Source organism: Dermacentor andersoni, chromosome 9, assembly GCF_023375885.2.
Source record: "Dermacentor andersoni chromosome 9, qqDerAnde1_hic_scaffold, whole genome shotgun sequence".
Taxonomy (NCBI): Eukaryota; Metazoa; Arthropoda; class Arachnida; order Ixodida; family Ixodidae; genus Dermacentor; species Dermacentor andersoni.
In genome coordinates this window covers 37,878,831-37,900,948 of record NC_092822.1, presented here as the reverse complement: position 1 = coordinate 37,900,948, position 22,118 = coordinate 37,878,831, and the positions used below count along the sequence as shown (strand labels likewise).

At 46.8% G+C, this 22,118-nt stretch overlaps 1 protein-coding gene across 3 annotated transcripts in view; it reads right to left on the bottom strand.

Annotated features, from left to right (window-relative positions):
* Naus (cortactin binding protein N-terminal like nausicaa) overlaps nt 1–22,118 on the bottom strand; it is a 39,919-nt gene that overhangs the window by 13,064 nt on the left and 4,737 nt on the right. Inside the window, exons 3-9 of one of the 3 annotated variants that reach the window (XM_055068889.2) lie at nt 19,478–19,723; nt 17,089–17,106; nt 16,178–16,336; nt 14,560–14,685; nt 12,772–12,912; nt 8,275–8,541; nt 7,470–7,676 (exon numbers count right to left, since the gene is read on the bottom strand). In XM_055068889.2, coding sequence (XP_054924864.1) covers nt 7,470–7,676; nt 8,275–8,541; nt 12,772–12,912; nt 14,560–14,685; nt 16,178–16,336; nt 17,089–17,106; nt 19,478–19,723 — 1,164 coding nt within the window. Of the gene's footprint in view, nt 1–733; nt 7,404–7,469; nt 7,677–8,274; nt 8,542–12,771; nt 12,913–14,559; nt 14,686–16,177; nt 16,337–17,088; nt 17,107–19,477; nt 19,724–22,118 lie in introns of all 3 variants that reach the window. The other 2 variants (XM_055068890.2, XM_050175562.3) reach the window with 2 other exon arrangements.

The following is a 22,118-nucleotide window of genomic DNA, read 5'->3' as shown; positions in this document are numbered from 1 at the left end:
GTCTAATGTTATGAGTGCATCCACTTGCAGACAGACGCACAGCGCATTTTTGGAGACAGTCTACCCTTCCATGTGCAGGCTGCATGGGCGCGTCAATACCGTGACAGCACGACAACGACGGTGGTGGCAATATCACGTATTGAGCATCCATGCAATTCAAATAAAAAAAAGACATCTTTCCATGTTGCTGAGTAGGTTGGCAACAATGGCCCGCTGGCTTCATTCTGATAGTTTATTTCAAAAGATAAGTTAATTCACATGTTGAAGTTAACAGCAACAGAGAAGAGTGATGTGTTTTCGGCATTTTAGAAATTTGCACATGGCATGTCGCTGGACAAACTAGCGAAGTGGTTGCTCTAAGCATGTGCCAACATCCTGTTCTCAATAGCTGCAAAGCCATTCATAAGGATTATTAAATATAGCAGATGGCACAGAGGACAACCTATTGCAGTTCACTCATAGCAACAAAAATCTGTATGACCGTAATAAATTACCATTCTGTGAAGGATAGATTTCGCACATTTCACATTTTCTTGCTTTCTTTCTTTTTCTGACTGAGAAAAAATGTGAGCATGCTGCTTTCTTCATGTTAATAAAAACTGAGTATATTTTAGAGAATGATGGGCAGTTTTCTGACTTTGAGCATATCGAAACAAGCATGCAGGAGATTTCGGAGGCATGTTAGAACCAGGTTAATACGGTACAATCCCTTCACACTGCCCTAAAGCATCACCTTGAGAATGTGCAAAGGCCCAGTGACAGGCTGCCGATCCATGCTGCTTCCGTGCAGAGAAGAATGTGAGGGGGTCCTTGAAGGTCACGTGCAGACAAGACAGCGGCGCTCGAAGAAAGCGCAAGACCAGGGGCCGTTTTCGAGAGCCACTCCGCGATGAACTTGCCACCAGCATTCACACGCATGCAGGGTACAACAAGAACCATGCACAGACGAGACTATCTACTAAGTTCAGCGCACGTCCTGAACAAAAACTGTGCACACTGCCGCCGGTTACATATCGAGCACAACAGAGGAGTTACAATGTGAAACCCAGGTTGCCAACAAACTTAACAACGGCTGTCAAACGTCGCACACAGCACAGGTATCAGACATCGGATAAACAAAAAGAAGGCACTACAGTCGCCGACCGACAATTCGGACACAATGGGGACCACCAAATGGTCCGAATAATCGAGAGTCCACAATGCGTACTGGATTGGCCCAAAAATAAGTGACTTTACTTCACAAGTGGCCAAAACAGGTGTGCTGTATTCTCTGATTGTCACTTTCGGAGAAACCTTCAATTTTGTGCGACTATAGACCGTTTCATCGGGCGAGGAGGATAGGGCTCGCGGAGAGCCTTTCCTCCTCTCTGGCTTGGGTGATCCGGCGCGGCGCTGCTTGAAAGTATTGCTGTCGCGTGCTGCGGAACGATTTCGGAATGCTTTAGATCGTACTTTGTGAAATTTATGCCATGTCCGTTCATATAAGGTTGTCAAGGAAGCCTTTCGGTGCGTCGGTAACTACAGTAGGCGGAAATATCTCTTGCGGACACAAAAATGTGACGCGTTTTATCAGCCGCGGTGTACACACATTATCAGTCGCAGTGTGTGTATGTGTTGTGAACTATTTTGCTTATATCGGTTTTAATTCAACAAAGAAAACCAGTGTCTCTGTATTAGCAGCATGAAATCGTAAATCTGCTCACTATCGAATCGCTTGGCATAGGGAGTAAAACATAAAGCATAAGAGCGCATGTTCGTGCACGGCCAACCTAAGGCAACCACGAAACATCAAAGTGGCAGGCGCTATCAAATATTTGTGATGCACCGGCATCGTTCTCGCGCATTTCAAGTCTAGTAGGCTTCAAATTACCGTATGTCTACGCTAGCCTTCCTGCATGAGGCCGATGGCGCTGCTCAACACCGCGATTACTGCGGCTGGTGAACCAGCACGACACATATGTAAGTTGTGCGCTTCGGCATTGCCTTTTTGGCCTGCACACGGCCATAATATATGAGAGGGATCGCATAAAACGAATGCGATGCCTATTTTTGAGGACAAAATTTCCGTAATACGTGTGAGTGCGTCGTAGAGAACGGAACGAACACAACCGAAAAAAAAAATTCAGTTATCATCATCTTTCACGAAAAAGCAAGAGAAAACCGGCTAACGCCGCAACAGGACCTCGCATAGTCACGCCGCACAACGTTTATAAATATATAACCACTGATGCCGTATGCTTGGACCATGCGGTATATAGAACAAAGATATATATGGTAATCCAGCACCTACCACTGCTTAGGACGCTCGCGCAGTTCGTAAACAGTCCATTTGCTGGACAAGCTTAATTCAGACTGTAAGGTATGCTGCTATTACTTGCCAAAACTATTTTATTCAGGGGCGGAAACCTCATCCATCGAACCAAGTAGTCACGCAATGTAACCTGCAGCAAACAGTTTGAACGCGTGTCAAAGTATAACATCATAGCTCCTATAGTAGCAGAACGGTACCCACGCTGTTACTATTGTCGCATATGTTTAATGGCTCCTAAACCGCAGCTTAGAAATAGAGGATAATACTGCAATAAGGTCACATTAATGATTGGAACATTCGGAAATACACAATTGATCTCCGAGGCTGATTGTAGGCTCAAATATGCGCGCGCACATCGCGCTGCGTGTTCCGTCCCCACCTCAACGCCAGCAGAAATTCCGGCCATGACGCCCTAAACCACTTCAGCACGTCTCACAGAACCGTTTACCACGTAGAATACGCGCGTCATACTAAACAAACCACACGACCGCGAAAACAAACACCACAACCTACCGCCGAGCGTATACCTGCCATGCAAAAGACCGCTTTCACCCAAGCCAGTATGGCGCTGCTCATAGGCGGCGCCACTGCGTTCACAATATGGCGGCGCCTTCGAAAAAACGGTCTATAGCGCAGGGCGCGTCGGCGCCTAGGAGGAACGTCATTCTCGGTCGTTCCATGCACGCTATCCTTCAAGTGACTAGCATGTGACACATCGGTGTCTGCGAGAAATGGTAGTCTTGGCCCAGTACCAAGCACGCTATCTTTCGCATGACTAGCATATAAAACCCCGGCGTCTACGAGCAACGCCATTCTTGGCGCTCTGCCAAATGTGCTATCTTATCAATGTGTGGAAACGCAGCTGCCCATAGACACGTCTGGTGCTAGTCATGCAAAGTATCAAGAAAATGAAGGTATCTTTCGAAAGTGATCGTTCAAGAATACGGCCTAAGTTTGTCAACGCAGGTTGCTGCGTGCGGATATGCTTGCACTTGGTCTAGACATTCCGTGGCCGTAGTTTCCTAGTAATGCCTTTTATGCTATTCCATTTCACGCTTTTCGAGCTTTGTCAGTGGTCACAGCGATACTCCGCATGCATAATCAACAGGATCAGCCAGCCATGGACAGCGGATGATAAGAGTGGTGTAGAATCAAGCAGAAGGCGTCGCTATAAAAATCATCGCCCTTATCTCGACCACTGTCGTGCTGTCACTACAGATAGACGAAAGCAGTGAATGCGTCCACTGAATTCTCAGTGGCGACTACTAGCAGAGACATGACCTTCGCGAGGCAAGATGATAAGAAGCGCGCACTGGCAGTCAACCTGTTGACATAAAGAAACCAAACGAGGTGGGAAGTATCAGGCGGGCAGTTCTACGGGAGCGCTTTCGACTAGGCTTCGCTTGTTTCAGTTTCACAGAGCTGCGGCAAGATGGCCAACAACTACGTCACTGACACCTCGAAACGAAAATACTGCTTTTTCTGCTTGAATCGGTGGCCACATTAGCACACTGTCCTGCAGTCGGAGTTCCGATTGTCACATGACGCAACGTGAGGTGTCCGAAATTTTGGTGCAGGAACAATTGAGAAGCGCCACCGTCATCGTCACCACTAGGCGATAACATGCAGAAAGAAGCGGATTCAGAGGAAGAATTGGAAGACCAGTGGGAGGTTCTGCTGGTGACGCAAGACCCTGACAACCAGCTGCGGTTGGTGAACAGGGTTCGGGCGGCGGCAGCGAGCCATGGCTACCTGGACTGAGGAGGCCACCCACCTTTGGGCTCAAGAAGCCTGGTCTAACAATAAAGTTTATTTCTCTCTCTCCTCATACATTAAGGTTTTGGGGCTAATAGCGGTGCCGTGGGGTTGTCCGGATGACCAAGCACGTCCGAATTATCAGTGTCCGAATAACCGGTCGTTGACTGCACCACTTGTCATATCATGCTTGTGAGTGCACATAACACTAGAAATCCAAAATGCACACTTCGATGCGAGTGAACAGAACGAGAACAATTCGTAACGAAGAAACAACACATTATTTTCTCTGACAAATTCACTATCCACATTGCCATTCACCAGTTTCCACTCATCAAATGATTACACACACAAGTTACACACATACAAGGAAGCTTTTCATTCTGTACAGGTTTCCTTTGTTTACTTTGAAGCTGCCATCACTTGCCAAGAAAAACCACATGTCGCAACAACAGTAACGCAGTCATGCCCCGCTCGTTACAGCTTTGCAACAGCCTCTTTCGAACAGATGCCACTATTTCAACCAGGCAATGGAATGGGCTACTTGGATGCTGCCCATTTCTACTACTAGAGCCAGTGCCTCACAGGTGCAAGAAGCTGCACATACCTGTGTTACCTGCATATGTTAAGCACTTGGCTCACATATCTACACATATCTACACTAAAGGCACTCAGTAACAAAAAAAAAGCACATACATTACCAAAAGAACACAAGTTGATGTGGCAATGCCATAAGAACACATAACAGTAATTATTTTTATAAAAGCTAAACATTTCTTTTTAAATCTTCCATCAATTGAGAACAGTCACAAAAACATAAATAACCGACCACTGCTCTTGGCACGCTTCTACTGGTCATGACCTGTGCTCAATGTGTAAAAGTAGTAACAAAAGCTGTAGTTCCCTCTATTGCGAAAAAGAGTAAGTCCCATGCCGCAAAACAAAGCTGTTGTCAGCACAGAATATATGGCACATTGACAAAAAAAACCGTAAAACAGGCCTTAAAAGAATGTCAAACGAGGGCAGTCAGAATTAGACCTCACTACCCTGTAGGATGCAATTATAATGGAGCAAATAAAATTTAGTAGTCGTCTCATGTTGAAAGCAGTACCAGTGTACACACAAAAAGGAGGAGACAAAAGAACAAACACCCTTGTCACGAGGAAACAGCATAAAAAGGACAAAGCAAGAAAATACACTGAAGAAAAAGAGAGAGAAAAGAAAACCCTTGTAACGATTATTCTGCCTTACAAGGGTTTTTTTTCCGGGCCCCTCCTTTACTGTGTTTCATCTCTATTTTTACTGGCTCTACGTGACAAGGTGTCAACCTTACAAACCCTCTTACAAACAGCCTGCCTGATGCGACTAATACAAATAAACAACTGTGCGAAATAAAGAATGAGGTCGGAAACGTAATGGGAAAAAGTAAAGACATTGTGCGTTTGGCTTTTCGAGCGTCTATGGCCAGTTCATTAAAAGCCATCCAGCAATGACTAACGACCGTGACACCTACATAGTTATGACCAACCAGCAACACGACGATGAATGTGCGAAATGACAAGCTCTACAGACTGTCCAGCAAAGTGCCGGTTCAGTAAAAACAGCTCGATGAGAAACCAACATCGATGACCTGCCATGAGGTGAGGCCTCTCAGTGGAATTGAAGAAATACAATGGACCAACAGTTGACCTTTAGGCCTTAGCCCTAATGGCTGAAGTATGCTTTGTATAGTACAAGCCTGATTAGACCATGTGTTTGTTTGATACGTGTCAACTGCTGACGTCAACAGAACATAATAGACCGCAGGTCAGCTGGTGAGGACAGTGGCTGCATACATGACACCACATGTTCAAATCTGGCTCACCCATGTTTTGCACAAGATTATTTCATCCCAGGTAGCCATGCAAAATGCGACCCGTAAGAAGAACTCTGATGATTGTAGGTACTTATTTGCTGCAGTGGAGACTAATTGAAGCAGCCACTACAATTCTGTTAAAAGTGCAGCTGCATCAAATTTAGCTGCCCTCCTTGGCAGATCACATAGTCATGGCTGTTGAGGTACAGGAAAACAACAAAACAAGAACCTTTTAAAGAGGTGCTAAATGCAGTTTACCAGCAAAGGCAGCAACTACATTGCATCGTTCAAATGAACAAGCAACAGAAGTCACAGCTATGCAATCATATCTTCGAAAAACATTTTGCAGTTGTTTTGACGCATCTGGTTGTAATGAAACAGTAATTACCATGTTTACTATCTCAGGCGGTTGGGAAACTACGTGGAAGGTTGAGCAAATCAGGAATGAAGATGAAAATGTGGACTAATGTGCTTCCAGGGGCCTCACTCTTTGCAAAGACCAATGCAAGACAAACTGCAGAAACAGGCCACAGACTTCAAAGTACCCTGTAAGGGTACTTAGTGTGCAATTGCATTTCCGTTTGCCTGAAGTAAATATTTGTCAGGTCGGTGGTCCAATGTTCACCTTCCCGTCTATCAGGGCTAACAATTTGACGGATGTCACAATGGAATTAAGGTGCCAGACATCCACAAGGTTATTTGGCTTCCCTGCAGCGAACCATCTTGCATGTCCACTGCCGCAACAACAATCAGGAGACACTGAAGGAGCCACCTCAGGTCGAAAAGGGTCAATATCTGGCACAGGAAGGACTCTGGGATGATGGCAACATTTTGTGTGCCCGGAAAAACAGGCCCTCAGCGTAGTGGGAATGAAAGCCAGAAGATGGGATTCCCATTGAATAGAAATGCTACCTCTGCTCACTTTTTGTGACTAACGTCAAAATGTCGAAAAGGCACTGGCTTTGACATACCCTGTAACTAACGCGATCAAAGACGAATTCTCTTCCAATGTCAGCCAAAGACAAGCAAGCAAATGTTTCTACATGCTAAGGATGATAATTTGTAGGGCCAAAGCAAGATGCAAGACTTCCACAATGCTCTATGACCTGCCCAACACAGGAGATCTAACAGGCCTGATCCACCCCCCCTCTCGAAAACAGACATGATAAGTGTACCCGAAATTTACCAACTTTATCATATCCTGACAAAGTTACGATGCGTAGTTGGCAATTAGCTGTTATCCTACTGCTTTCTCACTACCCAGTGCTATTAATGTTGATGGTTCTGCTCTCTACCCTATCGGGGGCTGATGATTGAATAGGAAAAAAATTGCTAGACATCTATGGCCCTCTAGGAACCACTGCGCAGTGGACTGTTTGGCTTTTCCATGGCCATGGAGACCAGAACGCTCTGAAAGTCGGCCAGTTCCGGTCCAATCAGATCGAGGCCCGACGCAGAGGCTGTAGTAGCAGGCCCCACCCTCTCCGTTGCCGACGTCATCATGCAGCGAATGTAACGGGCGGGGCTTGAAGTGAAGCCACCACCCACCTGTGCTGTGTCTGGTACCGTGCGGGGTGGCACAGGAGGCTTCGGTCCCAGGTCCTTGCGCTGGAGCACTGGCTTGTTGGGCGGCACGGGGGGCGGGGTGGGCCTCAGAATGGTCCCGGTCGCTGACGCCATGCCAGCTGTGCCTGGTGTCGCCGGTCCTACTGGCTTTTTGACCAGAGTCCGGTCGGGCGTCGGCTTTGGCGGCACCTATTGTGAGGAAATGGCACGCAGTATCTTCAGCACTGTAAAGTCTCGAGATTGGAAGTATATACACATTTAGTAAACACAACCTGTCTCTAGGAGCAATGAGCCGAGGAAGGCAACGTGGAGTTGAGAGCAGCGAGGAACTATTGAAGCAACAACTTGGTTCCAATAGTATTCTGACAAAAGGGGGAAGAAAACAATAAAAGAGCTCTGCCACGGTCCTAGTAAAAGGACCTGTCTGTACTGGCTTCTTAAACTCTTCGAGTTCCAACGATAACTTTCATATGATAAGAGACCCAAGTGATTGTATCTATCAACAATGGGTGAATGAAGGGAAGCCAAAGCCTGGAGCCAATGTCTCGACAAGGGGACTTGAACTTGTTAGGGACTTGGCAAAGACAACTCTCCTCAATAAAAACACTGGGTGGATACAGAGGCCTCACTGGTTTGACGTTTTGATAAGAGGAGTTTTCTTGTTCCCAAATTAAAGGAGCCTAAGCTTGGAGTCATGCACAAAACAAGAACATAGGTGTACACTGCTTCAGAAACACATGCAAAGGAAGTAGACGAAAGCTCTAAGACGGCTGCCACGACTACATACCTGCGGCACTGTCGGGGGAGGAGCCTTGGTTGCAGAGGGCGGGACCTTGGGGCCGACTGCCACCCCCCGGGGCGGGGTCGGAGTGGGAACAGCCGCCCTGACAGTGGGTGCAGGTGCGCTGGCAGGGGTGATGATGGTGGCGCTGCGGACCCCTTCTCCGAGGGGTGGAGGTGCGGGTGCAGGGGGTGGAACCAAGCGCTCCGCCTCCTGCCGCAGTCGCTCCAGCTCCAACTGCTGCTGGGCATTCTGCGCCTTCAGCTCAGCCACCTGTTGCCATGCGTGCAACCCATTCCAGCTCACTGAAACTCCCCAAGCGTTGTTTGTGCGATTGGTTCAAGGGGCCTTAAAGGGGCCCCGAAGCACTTTTCTAAATAATCATAGAATGGCCTCACTATTAAAGATGTTTAACTAAGAGGTGTTTGAAACATTTGCCTGTTGTGTGAGTGTTCTTGTTGAACAATTATGTTGGTAGCAATGCATTACTTCAGTAGAAGTAGAATATGATAATTAACTGCATTAAAAAAGCCTTGTGTGCTCTCTGGTTAAACTCTTGCATCACAAGATGTCCCTATTAGCGTTGGAGAAAAGAAAACATAGGAAGATCCTGGCACATTGGCCAAAGTACAGTCGAACCTCGATATAACGAAGTCCAATTTGCAGCCGAAAATTTCGTTATAGCGCGAGTTTCGTTAAGTCGAGGTTCGCATGTTTCAGCAGTCCAAATAATGATGCAGGTTCTTGGAACACTCCTGGCGTATGGAACCTTGTAGATAGCAAAATTACAAAGATAACCAATAAACCCCGGAACTAATAACACAACCAAGAGCGTGATGCCCGATAGCCAGCGGGTACGAACGCATTATTCTCCATTACGCGTACCGTGAAGAGCAGGTCTGCAGCAAGCGCCGCGCCTAGTGCTCATAGCTGCCACTAGATGTGGCTATCAGTGCCATCATCATCATGATTTGTCACCACTAAAAAAAAAAAAAATACTTCTTTCACGAAGACATGGCAACCCGTGGCGTAAAGAAAAAAATTACGCACATACCAGAACTATCAACTTGAATATTCTTTCGAAGAAAATTGGAAGTAGTATTAACTTGGTGGATCCATGAGGCCACCACTTACCATCGGATGATACCACGCTCAGTAAAGCAATGACGACGTTGATTCATGAACACTGGAATATTTTATTTAACTTCCCGCAGAGCAATTCTATGCAACTCAGGTGGAAGCGAAGAACTCCGTCAGCTTCATCAGCCGCTTTTTAATATCGCAGAGGACAGAGCAGCTGCCACGAGTCAACATCTGTTGTGTACGCCATACTTTCGTCACAGCCATTGTACTCACGGCGGAGCAGGGCCTTAAAATTAAGGCGAAGGTCCGGGATTGTTTCATGACCAGGCTGCACTGCACTGGCAGGGACCGATAGCGCATTTCAGCGACGTACGCCACAAGCTTAGCCTACAGCACCGGAAAGCGTCCACTTCTGCACGCGTCACACGTGAAAATTTCACTTCGCTGCAGTCGCCACTCTCGCACCACCCGTTTGTGATTTGTTTCTTGTCCTCTGCTGAGAGACAGTTACTGCGCTGCACTTAACCCCTACCTTTCCTCCCCATCAACAAGAATCTCCTTCTCTCTCGGCGTAAAGGATGGCAGCCCTCTTGAACGCTGCTGTGAACAAGTGCCGAACGATTAGTGGGCCTGCAGCACTCATGACGACTGGGGAAGCATAGAAGGAGCACGTAGCCGGCAGTCAAGTGGAACGCGTCAAACCAATGCCAATGCCTTTCAACATAGAAAGAATCCCGCGTGCGGTGTCTGCTCTTCCCACTCCGTGGCTCTTCCATAACTACCGACACTCCCCGCAAGCGCCGCCGTTCTGAGGGTGTCGCCGTAAATGGGAACAGCGGCGCTTCCATCAACTAGCGACACCCCCCCCCCCCCCCCCATAAGTGTTGCATGCACTGTAAAACTCTCAAAAATATTGGAAAACCCTTCCGAAAAGCTAACAAACACGCGGGATAACGAAAAGATACCGGTAGAGCCATAGTGCAAACATAAAATAGTAACTACGTTGTAGCTCTCGTTGGTCTCGCTTTTTTAGCGGGGCCATGTTTTGGTTTCGATTGTAAGTCGACCCCCTCCCCCCCCCCCCCCCCCCCAACTTCAGACTTTCAAATTTTAAAAAGAGTTGTCGACTTAGAATCGTGTAAATACGGTAACCAACTGAGAAAAAATGCCGAACGACCGCTGTTCGTAAACTTATTTCCGGTTGACGCTTTCCCGTTCCAACAGGCCGGGGACGTCATAGCGTGATGCGTTCCGGAACTTCTGAAGCAATCCGGCTAGCACTACATGAGCGCGTCCGCTGCGGGTTTCATACGTACACGATAGATGGCGCAGCGGCACGTTCTGCTCCACGTATTGAAGCGCGCCGGGAAAATTTGAGCATTAAAGGGCGCGTGCAAATCGCTGTATGCCCGGCTAAAGTTTTTTCGTCTGCCTGTCAAAGGCTCCTGGTACGTGCGTGCGATGCGCGAGGACTTTGTTAAATCGGAAGTACAGTATAAAGTGACCTCGTTAAATCGCAAAAAAAAATACATGGTTTTCAATGGGGCAGAGATTGGGAAAAATAAAAAGTGCGTTATTTCGAGAATTTCGTTAAATTGAGGTTCGTTATATCGAGGTTCGGCTGTACTCTCGTATGCACTAGAGCACTACTGTGCTCCTGGTGAATGCAACTGGACTACAGTCCTCAACTGATAATTTGGACTTCAGCTGCACGACTGTGTGCTAATTCGATTATCGAGATGAGCAGAAATTGTAATTTTTTTGTTTTGACACGTTGCCAGCACCTCCTGAAAGCACCAAAAACTGTAATGACCGTGCCCAAGCTATGGAACAAGCCAAGCTAAGCGAAGCTGCAAATTTGTCAACGCAAAATTCTTGCATTTGTCATTTGTGCCCCACGCATCAAGCACTTGTTCCTTTAGTGTTAAAGAGAGACGCTGTGTTGGGCTACTTCTTTGGTTTCTGTTACTAGTTTATATATCTCAGAATCAGCAAGCAGCTTTAAAAATTAAGTGACAGGGCTTAACCCTTCCAGTGCCGGGTGTTTTTCACAGATATTATAAAGTTGATACAATGGCTTACTTTCGGTTATTCACGAGGGAAACGATGATATGGATAATGACAAAGGCACTCTTAGTATGGTTCTCACTAGAGAGTGGAAAATGTATGGGTGCGTCATTGACATGGTGGAACCGAAACTGCAGAAATGTACCGGCACGCCAGTGACAGTGGAAGGGTTAATGTCCCAAAACGGTGCAGTAGGTCATGAGGGACACCGTGGTGGAGAGCTCTGGATTATTTCTGACCACCTGGAGTTTTTTAATGTACACCTAAAGCCCGGTGCACAGACTTTTTGCATTCCGTCCTGACCAGAATACAGTATCTACGGCTGGGAATTAAGCCTGCAACCTTGCGCTCCCTGCCACGCCATAGCCAGTCAGCCACTGAGGCAAGTGAGAACGTTGAATGGTGCCAACTCCACCCTTGATATTTCCGCCTATGAGGGCATCAACGCAGCGAGGGAAACAGCAGACGGCTGTTGGGAAAAAACAGTCCAGCACTCCCTCTGCTTCAAAGTGCTGTTGACCTCTGTTCAGGTCGACAGGGGATGGATATTTGGTGCAGTATGCATTCGCAACTGCACGTTCATCCAAATGTTAACTACAAAATGACAATAGTTGAAATATAGGCTGTGCAGGTCGTACTGCGTACAGCAGTGCATATAGTGCCCAGCGATTCAAACGCCGCACTCGAAACACAAACCTGCAGGCGTTTTCTGCAGCACCAGGGAGCGCTATAGACACCAACACAATTCATTGTGGTACACAATGAAATTGCAAGCCTTTGTGACATGTTACGACTGCCTATCTGGTCTTCCAGTGTTCACCCAGCACTCTCCGGTGACACAGAAAGCACCAGCCGCCGTGCGGTCTGATTCATCATGTAACAATCACTGAGCACTTTACATGCCGCACTGCATTTACAAGCTTCTTCTTTTTTTTTAACCAATTGCAGAATAAAAATGCTTCCTTTTTGGCCAATCCTTGTATAAGTGTGCAGCCACACGTTGGCAGCCTTTGTTTGGATACTTGTGGAATAAAGACACTCATTTTCTGGCAAATCCCTTATTTCAGATTCCCAACTAGTATTAGGTAGTCTTCAGTGTCCAAATTATCAGTGGGCAACTGCACGCGATTGCTTGAGCATAGGGGAGTGAACATTCCTCTACAGGAACGGGGATGCCTGCCTCCTTTCTCTTTCCTTTCTCCCCCCCATTACCTTTCACCAGGTGTAGGGCAGTCGATTGCGCGCAAGCGTCGTTGAGCTCCCCGCCTTTCCCTTTCTCTCTGCCGCAACAAGAGCAGCAGCATTTGACAAAAACATAAAAGGAAGAAAGACTAGCAAGATTTCTATGCTAACCTGTGTCTGGAAGCGTTCCCTCTCCAGCTCGAAGTCCGCTGCTTGCCGCTCCAGTTCCTCCTCCATCTGGAGCGACCGTTTACTCTCCTCTTCCAGGCCTTCCACCATTTCGGACGACCGAGCCTTTTCGTCCTTTAAGCCCTGCAAAGAGATTTATGTTAAAAAAAAAACAGGCTTCATTAGGTGCTCCGACGTGCTGGAATAGTCCCCCCTCGAAAAAAAAAAACAAAAAAAAAAAGAGAGAGAGAGCAACAGTACAAGGGACAATGGGAAAAGACGCAGTGCTTTTTGCGTCTTCTTTCACTGCCTTTCATAGTTTACACTCTTCATTTGTTAAGTGAAGGGCAGGTGAGGCCAGTGTTAGAGGTGGCACAGCAGTACTGAACGAATGAGGTTATTAAGACAAAAGGTATAAGTATAAAACAGTATAATGATATACAATAACTATAGGGTTTTACGTGCCAAAACCACTTTCTGGTTATGAGGCACGCTGTAGTGGAGGACTCCGGAAATTTCGACCACCTGGGGTTCTTCAACGTGCACCTAAATTTAAGCACACCGGTGTTTTTGCATTTCGCCCCCATCGTAATGCGGCCGCCGTAGCCGGGATTCGATCCAGCGACCTCGTACTCAGCAGCCCAACACCACGGCGGGTTATAATGATATACAGGAGCAAGATATCAGCGCAGAGAATTAAGTTAAATTATGGAGATTAACGTCTTAAAGCCGCGCAGTGGGCTATGAGGGTGTTGTAGAGGAACGCTTCGTATGACTATCCATCGTAATGCGGCCGCCGTAGCCGGGATTCGATCCCGCGACCTCGTACTCAGCAGCCCAACGCCACGGCGGGTTATAATGATATACAGGAGCAAGATATCAACGCAGAGAATTAAGTTAAATTATGGAGATTAACGTCTTAAAGCCGCGCAGTGGGCTATGAGGGTGTTGTAGAGGAACGCTTCGTATGACTTTACCCACTGGGGTTCTTTTAGCATGCTCCCAAAGCACAGTACAGAAGTGCTGTAGCGTTTACACTTCACTGGAATGGGGCAGTCACAGCCGAAACCGTACCCGCAAAAACCTTGCGCTCAGCCGCACAGCACCATAGCCACTGGGTCACCTCAGACACACCCAGTGCCAACTGGGTGTATGTGTGCCGAAAGTAAAAGAAACAAGAAATTGCATTGCCATTGCAAACATTTCATCGCATTGCCCCCTCCCCCCCAGCCTCACATGACTCGCTTGCGTCTCCCTTCCACCCCTCCGAAACACGAATCAAGAGCACTGATGACCTTCGTTGGAGCTCTCTGCTCATGTTTCAAAACGGTGACGGGAGAGGCGCGCGAGGTTGGCAACGCAATGAGAGGGGTGGCTCACGTTTCTTTTTTCCCCCGCCATGATTATGCCTTTCTTTTCCTTTCCGTGCAGATACCCACAACCCAGATTTCATTGTTATGTCCAATAACATGGCGTGGTAACATTTTAGTAAGCGGTTTATTTTACCATGGAACACATACAAAAGTTCACCGGGTGGTTGCTCATTGTTATATTCAACATACTGATAAAACCAGCATTGTTATAAGTGGGCTTGACAGTAATTACACATGGAGTGGGTTACTGATAACGAGAAGCTGCAGAGACTTAGTAATAACAGCAAAATGACGCAGCGAATGATATTTCTGAGAGAGGACGAAGATGATAATGATGAGCAAGACAATGTAACAAGTGATAGTGTGTACTGGGTCTGGAAACTGAGAAGACTATGAATGCTCAAAAATACGTGCTCACCTGAAGAAGTTGATCTCCCCGTTGCCGTTCTTGGATTAGCCGCACAATTAACCGCTTTCTTTCGGCCAGGAGGAGCAATATCATCTGCTTCTGTCGACTTCGCTCCATTTCAAGTGCTTCATTCGCCTGCGTCGTGCATCCCATAGACCTTAGCAACAAATTTAGCAGGGGGACTTCGATAAACATTGCCGAACCACGGGTAACATCAAAGTCTTTCTTTTCGTTTCTTAATACTTACAGGAAGCAGTTCGGCTACAGTTGTTGCACGAATAAAAACATTAAGCATTTCGAGCCAAATATGTCTAAACTAATGTCAACCTACGTTTCTTTGTTGATTGAAAGTATAACTCATGCATGCTGTAATGAATCATGCTCTTCAGGGCTAGGACACCTTTCAGCCTAGCTTTAAAATAGTGTGCTCTGGAGCTCCACTCTGCTCAACCTCCTTTCCGCTTCTCCCACTCATCCTCCTTTCACCTGTTGTCTTTCCCTACGCCTAATCAGTCCCACCTTCCTCCAATCTGGTGACGTTATGCCCCTCAAGGAGACAGGTAATTTCAGGCCTACCTCCAGATCATTTGTTTGCGTTTACAAACAACAAAGAAAATAACAATCGGTACAGTAAAACTCTGTTAATTCGACCCTCGTTAATTAGGAAAATCTGATAATTCGGACTCATCCTCTGGTCCCGGCAGGCATACACATTATTTAATGCAATGAAACTCTCGTTAATTCGGGCGTATTTGGCTGCACATCGGTTAATTCGGACAACTCTTGAAGCTCGGCGAGAGCCGCAAATGTGCGATGGAAAAGAGCTAAAACGGCGTTTGCGTCCACCAAAACCAAGCGGCGGAGTACACATCACCATAGTCATCCGTGGAAATCGTACGTGAATGACAGCAACGCCAGAACGCATCGTGCCTATTTGTGCCTTTAAAGCCTTTTTTCTTGCCTTTACTGCCACACTTAGCACCGCATTGGCTGCATGCCTTTACGACTGCGTAGTGGCCATGCATGATCGCGTCGATAGCGGCCACAGTTTCGTCCTCGGCGTTTGCGACAAACAGTAGTTTCGCTTTGGCTTGGTGCGCACATTGGCCGCATGCCTTCTGCACTGCATAGTTGCCATCCACGATCACGTCAATAGCGACCGCGGTTTTGTCCGCGGTGGCTGCGGCAAACAGTAGTTTCATTTTTACTCAGTGCGAAGCTGCCGAGGATGATGAGCACCGTCTACATCGTGATGGGTGGCAACTTGGCGACACTGGCAAAAAAATAATCGGGATGTGCGCGCGGTAGTGAAATGCATCTAAATCAAGACACGTGCCACGGCCGTGCGGTGAAAGAAGTCGCAAGGCCTCTGCTGCTGCGAGCACTAATCAGTCATGAGATGATAACTGCAGCTTCCGCACTGCTTTTGTGCAATATAGAAACAGGATTTGCTGATTCATTCAGTAAATAAAAGCATGTTCACATAATATGCATTTGCTTATTGTTTCCTTGATACCCTCGACAATACAAAATTTTTTTCAGCCCCGTGAAATCCGAATTAATCAGGTTTTGCTGTACTACTACCATTCCTACTACAGCTGCTACTACAATGACGACAATATCTCACCTGCTGGAGGTCCTTCTCGAGCCTCCGGCTCTGCTGCCTCTCGAGGTCCACCTCGTGGCGAAGGTGCTCTCGTTCCTTTTCTAGCAGAAAGGTGACGTTGTCGCCCTGGGCCGTGTCTTGTGCCCGCTTCCCTTTCTCCTCTTCCAGCTCCCGGCAGAGCTGCACAGTGAAGAGCACAAAGGACACCTGTTAGAGGTTATACTAACAGGACATTTTGAACTTCTTATGTTCTTGCTTTAAACGAAGGTTCCAAGACCTCGAAACCCTAGAAAAGATCCTGGCAAACCTCGCAGCGCCCTAAATAACTTTCCTAAACTGCTTTCCTACAGCCACTTTCAGTTTAGTTTTCCAGGTGGTGTATGTGTCCTGACGTCACAGAAAGTGGTCACGTAGGAGCAGGACATCGCGATGTACAACACAGATAGCAGTGTTGCAGACAACCAAGCAAGGGCTAAAATGTCGTGATGTCCTGCTCCCACGTGACCATCGTGACGTCACTACACATCCACCTCCTGGAAAATAAAAATGATAATGGTCATTGAAACGCAGTTATAGTAATTTACTTAGGGCTGCCAGTATTTTTTCCAGTCTTTCAAGGTTCAGGACTTTCATCTAAAGCACGAAAATTAAAAGTAGAAAACTTTATGTCAGTGCTCCATTAACAAGTAGTGCCAGATGAGTTGCCATGTGAACAGTCAAATGATGGCCTGTCTGCAAACAACCGATCCTTCCATGCACACAACATGTCTGCTGCTGCTATAGGCCATTTTAAACACCTACAGGAGCATCTCATTGCCGCTTTAGACACAAAGGTCAAAACTTCCAGCATTCTCCACAGAATATGCAATACGATGGAAGCGGGCAGGACACACACAACCAATTGCATTGCCAACTAATGATATCGTGCTCACCTGTCTAATGGACTGTTGCTGAGAAGTGTGACACACAATGCGGCGAAGTTCCAGGAAAAATTGCAAAAGAAGGAAAAAATCTTTCACAAGTAAAAAGACTTGACAGGATATGACAAAATATGTTGACAAGGCGAGTCCTTTTTTTTTTTTGCACAACACAGAAACAAACACGTCAATAGTGAAAAAAAAAAAAAAAATCTAATGCCAGCTAACCACTGTCAAAGAAAATGACAGGAACTTGCTACAAGGTATCTTCAATTTGGCTGCACGTTCTGCGCTAATTCGGGCATTGCAGCAATTTAGTCCTCGATTTGAGGATGCACCGTGCACCATCCGCAGTGCCCTCTTCGTTTTGGCTCCATGCAAGGCAATTTCAGCAGGGGTTCACGGCTCTCCTGCACTCACTGCATTGGAAGTGCAGATGTCGTGCAAGCTCTCTGTAGCAGAAGACCAGCAGACGACCAGAAGAGAGGCAAGCTCTCTGTAGCACCATTTGGTTCATGGTGCTCTCACAGTTACTCTAGCTGGCATAAGAATGTGACATGCAAGTATGATGCCCAAGTAGATGTTAGGGCACGTTAGTAAAGATTTGTAATGTGTTAAATTGCTACAGATTGTATAAGGTTTTTTTCTCTTGGCAAGCGATTTCCGACAAAAGAAACAGCCTACACATCGACCATTCTGTTCGCATAACGTAGTACTGTTAGACAGCGATAATTGCGATTATTGCAATGACAAAAAGAAAGTATCCCCCTTTTGCTATGTGTGCATTTGCCGAAAAGGCTTTGCTCCTCACAGTAGACAACAGGGGCCGTATTCTGTATCGGTTCGCTTTGGAACCGGTTCGGTCTGGCTGTTACGTCTGGATTACGTCACTAGGAGAAAGAGTGGAACGTGACGGCGTGAGGGGAACCAATCAACTAGCGGCGGTCTGCCGGAAGATCACGTCATCATTTTTGTTTGTACTTGGGGGACGGTATAGCGATTGAAGGATGCTGCTGGTTTGATAAAAAAACATTGGTTTGTATAGAACACTTGCAAATATAATTTTCAGCAATAAATGTGAGCTTGCGGCGCAAACGGCTACTGGGAGTTGTAATTTTATTTGTGTTGTTTTCTTATTTAGTCGCTAGGTGGTGTGCCATACGTTATGCAAACAACTTGCCTTGCTTTCTTTACGTTTTGGACTTGTTCGCGCGCCGGAAACGAAACCGTGTCGTCGCACAAGGACACGCGGCTGGGTCCTCATGTTTCAGCGAGGCAGCACGAAATACTCGTTTCATTTGTTGAGGAGCACCCCTACCTAGCAAAGGCATCGTGTGTGTTGGGCCAGCACAGCTGACGGCGGCTTTCTGTTGCGCCGTGGATGGGAATCTAACCCATCCTTTTTCTTTGCCCACAACTGTAATGGCCTTGGCGACGGCTGTAATGATCCGGCTGACCAAAGGCTGCGACAGTGCAATCGCTTCTTCATTCCCGACGCACAGTTGAAAGCTCCCGGTGGAAAAAAACCGCAGCGCGCACAGCACTTTCATCGTAGTGTCGACACCACGAAATCTTTGAGGTCCGAGATGTTCTTCCACCTCATCGCAAAGACGTCGCACTATCTTTGGAGAGCCTAAAATGCCTTCGAAACTCTTCTTCGGCCATGCCTCTCGTCACGTCGTTGCCTTTCGGCGCTCGCCAGCAGCACAACCAAAGGAGCCGCCATTGCCGTCTCTGTCTCGTCTAGGTGCCGGCTCGTCAGCTGGCGCGAGTCTAGCCGGCAGCCACGGTTGCCCTAGCAACCCTTGACATCATGCTCGCCACCGCGCGCGACCCTCGAGCGAACCACTTTTCCGCGGTTCCTCTCGTAGCAGGGAACCGGTTCCTTTCCAGATGATTGACAACTTGTGTGACGTCAACAAAATTTGTCGTCCCGCCCACCAGGGATGACGACAGCGAAGCGCCGACCAATGGCAGCAGCCAGATCGAACCGGTTCCAAAGCGAACCACTACAGAATACGGCCCCAGGGCTTGTTTGTTGCTGCACTTTCCTCTTCGATTTACAAGAGGCACAAGGCAAGCAGGTGTAGCATTGCATTTGCACGACATGAACTCATGTGGTATCATGCGCGGCACTCTCAAGAACTGTTTCAAAAAGTGCAGCCAATTCAAAGAGACCGTTAATCTTTAACAACAGCTGCATATGCTCATCCCCTCTCTCTAGGATATGTGATGTCACACCATTACATCTGCCTTTCTGTTATATGTTAAATACCATCACTGTTGCGGGGTGCCACGCTTGATTTATGTCGTGCAAAAGTGAAACAACACTATCACTGCAAGAGACTCGTCCCCCAATTTAACAGCTACAGAAGTGCACCATGCATCACTCTTAACTACCAACCTTTGCACAGCGCTGTTCCAATGCTCGGAGCTCATCTCGGTTGCGCGCCTGGACCCGCCGGTGCAACGCGATGAGTTGTTCCAAGTGGTGCAATTGAAGACCGTGTAGAGCTCGCACCGAGGTCATGTCGAATCGCCCATCGTAGGCATTGAGCACGTCTCGTTGCAGGGCTGCCCAGGGGTCGCTGCCCGATGCCCCGTTGGCGCCTGCCTTTCGCGGGTACAGGAGCTGCTTCACCTGCTCGGCCTGCATGTTGAGAATGGTGCAACAGTTCTTAACCATTTCCATACTGCAAGAAATAATAAAAATTGTTCAGAATTTCCCAGAATGTGGTGTGAATGCAGGCATGTTTCCAATACAAGCGCTTTAGCAACCCATCATCAAGTGTATACAGAATGCCACTAACATTGATAAGTGCAACCATCTAGTACAGAAAACAACTAGAAACAAGCAATGGATGTACAGGCGCTGACAAAAGTGGTATACTCCACGCAGCGGGAGCCGGAGCAACGGCGAACTGCATTGCAACGCCATCTACAGGCAGCATCTGGGATCGAGACAACCAATGGGTGCCCTTTATTATCTGCAGGCATGTCGCTTGACTTGTGTCAATGTTTCGTGCTTCAGCTCGCTAAAATGCCGAGCGACGCCGCTGCAGTAGCAATTTGCGCGGAGTATACCACTTTTATTGGCGCCTGTACTTGTCATCGGTTCACACTGCGAGGTATTTTTCCTCTTGATCCTCCTTCCTCTGTACTAGTCATCAGCTATATTAGTACAAATTCCCATGACAATACTTGTCATCAGTACAGGAGTTAATCGAAGATGAAACTATATTGTGCCTATGCCCAGATGGTGTTAGCAACCCCTCTGTCCATCTAACAGAGAAGGAACTATGTGTTTCGTGGGTGATGATGGTATTGCGCATGTCACATGGTTGCTCAGTGAATGCGTAAATGTGCACTTGTGGCAACAAAACCTTGCTGGTAGCAGTTGCACCTTATGTTTTGCCCTTCTACTGACATGTTAACCATGCACAAGCATCAAAAATCATGTGCCAACAAGCCCATATTTCCACCCTTCTTGAGTCTGGGCTGAGATGAGAAAGTATTCCCTCCAAAAAGAACACAAGAAGTTGACCAGTCTAGCTAAAGGACCCAGTGCACAAAACTATGGTACAAATAGTGATGTAGGGAACTGAAACACTTGAAGCAACAAAGAATTCATAAGTTCTACAGAGCTGAAGCAAGGGTGCAGAGATAATGCGCAGCATAAAAGGGTGAGTTTGGAAGAACCACGCTCAATTTATGCTGAAGCTCCAAACAGAGTGGCTAAGGTAAACTTCAATAGTGTAAGGTAGCTTGTCAAAGCAATGAGTAAAGACAATAGGTGTGCCAGCAAGATGGCCACAAAGGCTAAATGTTAGTGGTAAAAGAAAACGTCTGCAAAAGAAAAGTGGGGTCGCGACACTGAAACAGCTCTTTAAAAATCTTGAAGCTGAGTATTTAAAATAGTGAGATTTAGTGTAAACATACATGTATTAGTGTTAACCTCTTCAAGTGGATTTCAGGGGTACAGCTACAAACAGCAACAATGGTGGAGCCACCTTGTGCCAATGTGTTGAACTAAAGTGTGGACTTTTTTGCATTGTGCACATGTATTTTTTTCTTCACACCCCTTTTTCTTCTGCAATCCTTCTGTTTTTCTTTGCTTTCTTTCCTTCAGATATTGTAGGGGCAAAATCAATTTTGTTCTCTGAAATACGTAAATTTTTCTGCAGAAATGTAAACTTAATGCTCTTGTGCTTTTCCCCCATCGAGAAGCCATCATGCAACAGAAGGATGTCCCAACACATTGTAGTTGCACGCATTGCCACAAGATGTCACCGCACACATTTCTGCTCTAACCGACAGGCTGTTACCGCATTAAATCTATAACATCAATATGTGTGACTTAGTAGGGCTATTTTCTTTACCTACACTGGCTACATGAGTGTAGGTGGCGTAGAAAGTCACCATTTTATTTAACTGGTGTAGAAAAAGCATAGCTCCACCCACCTACACAAAGCCAATTTTCATAGCAGTAGTGTAGCATGAAAGCTACACTTCCTACACTGCAGTTTCAATGATTGTAGGTAGCAGACGACAAATAAACAGGTTGGCATTGCAACTTGTGGCGCTATTTTTGTCTGTGACTGTTGGCTCTGATACAGCGACGATAGTGAAGGTCTTCTGCAGGGACGGGCACTAAAGTGCAGGCATGACCATGTGTCACAGACGGTCACAGAGGAAGGTGAGCTAATTGTTCAAGATAAAATTACCTTACTCATGGATGGTGCAGGCTGTTTCAGACTCTACACTGTATTATATAGACAGAAAAGTTGCCTTCATGCACTGCGCATTTGCAATGCATTTATTGTATTTAGCTGCAGTTTGTCTAGATTTGTTGCTGGAAAAAAACTCGTACATCGGCTTTTAGTTTCAGGCAAGGGCATATACTCAACCACCAAGTGCGAGGTCAGGTGCTTTTCGTCTGCTTACACAGAAGACAACACACAGTCTGCTCCGATTGGCTACAGCCCAGTGCACCACATGATGTAATGGCCTCTGCCCAAAACTACACTCGTCTGCACAAGCCTGCA